Source organism: Gadus macrocephalus, chromosome 17 (genome assembly GCF_031168955.1).
Source record: "Gadus macrocephalus chromosome 17, ASM3116895v1".
Classification (NCBI taxonomy): Eukaryota; Metazoa; Chordata; class Actinopteri; order Gadiformes; family Gadidae; genus Gadus; species Gadus macrocephalus.
This window is the reverse complement of record NC_082398.1, coordinates 15,744,071-15,746,425: the sequence shown is the minus strand read 5'-3', so window position 1 is coordinate 15,746,425 and position 2,355 is coordinate 15,744,071. Positions and strand designations below refer to the sequence as shown.

The window sequence follows — 2,355 nt, the reverse complement described above, 5'->3', positions numbered from 1 at the left end:
AGTGGTGACCAGACCTATCATGGCTTTCAATGGCCTCGTTTGGATGAAGAATAAAAAACCATATTGGCACGTACAACATGAATAAAATTATTTTTCAGTTCAAGAATTAACTCATGCTTGTTGTGTTGCGATCGCTCAACCGCCCTTAAAATGTTATAAAATACACGGACGTGAATTCATATAAAAACAGTTTATTAGGTCATCCCTAGTAATGGGGATCAATTACTGAAAAAAGGGACAGGTTGAAAGGCCTGATAAAGTAAACAAATCTCAAGAAAAAAAGGGTTAGGCACAAAGAAACCAACATAAAATAATCTTGCAATAGTGTGATCTTACCTGAGGGTCAGCTTAATGGTTCTCACTCACTCACGGACACATACATGCAATGATATCACATAGAGCAGACGCATAGTGATCCAAGAGAAAAGCGCACACAGAGGTCCCTTTCAGATTCTTAATTTTTTTTTTATGAATTATGGGCCAAATGGAGCTGTAAAGGAATGATTTGTGCACACAACTAAGTAAAAAACCCAAGCAATAAAAACAAAACATGCGACATGCAGTGAGGCGGTAACCATGGTGATGCTGATAAAGGAATGAATGGGTTACAGCCATAAATAACCAAGAGATAATGTTAGTCGACAGAGATGTTAGGGTCAGCGCAAGGGGTTAAAATGTAGGGTTATAATAAACTTCCTGGAACAATCAAAAAACCCAAGCAATAAACAGCACACAAAGAGAAAACAAAACATGCGGCATACAGAAAACCACCACCAAATAAAATAACATACTTACTATATACATACATACATACTCACAACTAAATGATTGGACCTGTCTGGGAAAGAAAATATTCTAATTAAATTTTTTGTAGCGTAACTGCTGGGCTAGATGGAGGCTGACGGCCTCCTCCTTGGGAATTTGTTGGAAGGATTTGGCGATGGGGGCGGGTGCACAGGCTGACAAATTCACACTAACCTCTTGAAGAGCCTTGGGTGAATCCATGTAGCTCTCCCGAAGGGCCTCGATTAATGACGTTGCATAACCTGCAGACATAATAATGATAAAATACTGTACAAAGATCGATGTCACAGATGTCTTGTGCGCAAATGTCAAAATATGATAGAACTGCATGACACTGCCTACCGTATGAGGCCTTCTCTTTGATGGGAACAACTACCCAGGCACCTTTTCTGAAACGTGGATATCGCACGCTATACCTCTCCAAACCATCGCTTCTTCGTGCGGTCTCTCTGTTCGCATTACAGTTGTAATGCAGCGCCGCTAAGAGAAGCCTACAGAATAACACATTTGAGAACACTTTCGAAACCTGGTGTATGTATGATAAAATACGGCATTGTTATTCCATTGGACAGCACTGACCTGCTATACATGCCATGGTATGAAAACCCAGTGTGCTTGGGCGCGAAGTGCAGGATCAGTGAGTGGAAGGCTTCAAGGGAGTAAGTCTGGTGCTGCGGAGACAGCTGTCGAACATCCTTCAGTAAGGATGTCCTTGTGATGATACCCTCCAGTTTTACTGCTGCCATTGAGCCTGCAAGAGACCAAGATAGGTAGGCACACACACAGCAGACATTCAAATAGACCGATTTATTTTCTCCAGTGGAAACACACGTGAAATTGTCCTGCATATGAATTATAGCAAACATATTTACAGTAAACAGAATGTTATGAGATCCCCAGAGTATGAAATAAAGATTTACCGTGAGACCTTCCAAGGGGCTTCGAAATACACTGTGTCCCAGTGTCACAAGTGTAGTAGGGCAAGGGGTCCTCTACCGTAGCAGCATTGACACTGTCCGTGGTCTCACACGGTGAGGCATCTGTCAACATCTTGCGTAAATAAGACAAACTGTACCCACTGTCTGAGGGTTGCCTTGTCCTTCGGAAAGGCATGGACCCTGTGTCCTGTTTTGCTAGAGTTATTACACCCAGCACAAACACAGTTGTACACCATTCTAAATCTACACCTACCTACCCACCTACCTAACTCGCTATGCTATGCTATGCTATCTGTCTGTCTGTCTCTCCCTATCTCTCGGTCTATATCTATATCAGTCTATATATCTATCTATGCTGTCTATCTATCTCTCTATCTAGGCTATCTATATATGTATCTATGTATTTATCTCTTACTTATCTATCTCTTATCTCTCTCGTACTCTCTCGCACTCTCTACTCTCAATGGGTCTCGAAGGGCTACGTCTGTCGTCTCCCTACCGTGACGTCATGCAACGTCTTCCGGGAGAAATTAGAAGCTATCGCAAACCGCTCCAATATGACCCACTTTTTCGTATTAAATTCCGTTTTGTGATACCCAACAACATTAAATAC

The 2,355-nt window shown here is 42.0% G+C and overlaps 1 protein-coding gene across 1 annotated transcript; it reads right to left on the bottom strand.

The window, feature by feature from the left end:
* Positions 1-484: 484 nt before the first annotated feature.
* On the bottom strand, positions 485-1,860 carry LOC132445623 (uncharacterized). The gene is made up of 4 exons (XM_060035710.1): positions 1,725-1,860; positions 1,384-1,555; positions 1,147-1,295; positions 485-1,046 (listed from the first exon to the last, which is right to left on the bottom strand). Exons 1-4 carry the CDS (start codon positions 1,852-1,854, stop codon positions 856-858), a joined length of 642 nt encoding a protein of 213 aa, XP_059891693.1. The 5' UTR covers positions 1,855-1,860; the 3' UTR covers positions 485-855.
* Between the last annotated feature and the right edge of the window lie 495 nt (positions 1,861-2,355).

Coding starts and splice junctions, on each gene's coding strand:
- LOC132445623 (XM_060035710.1), bottom strand. CDS start 1,854: ATGTTGACAGATGCCTCACCGTGTGAGACCACGGACAGTGTCAATGCT. Junction 1,556..1,724: donor GCCCCTTGGAAGGTCTCACG/GTAAATCTTTAT, acceptor GGTCTCTTGCAG/GCTCAATGGCAGCAGTAAAA. Junction 1,296..1,383: donor TACCATGGCATGTATAGCAG/GTCAGTGCTGTC, acceptor GTTATTCTGTAG/GCTTCTCTTAGCGGCGCTGC.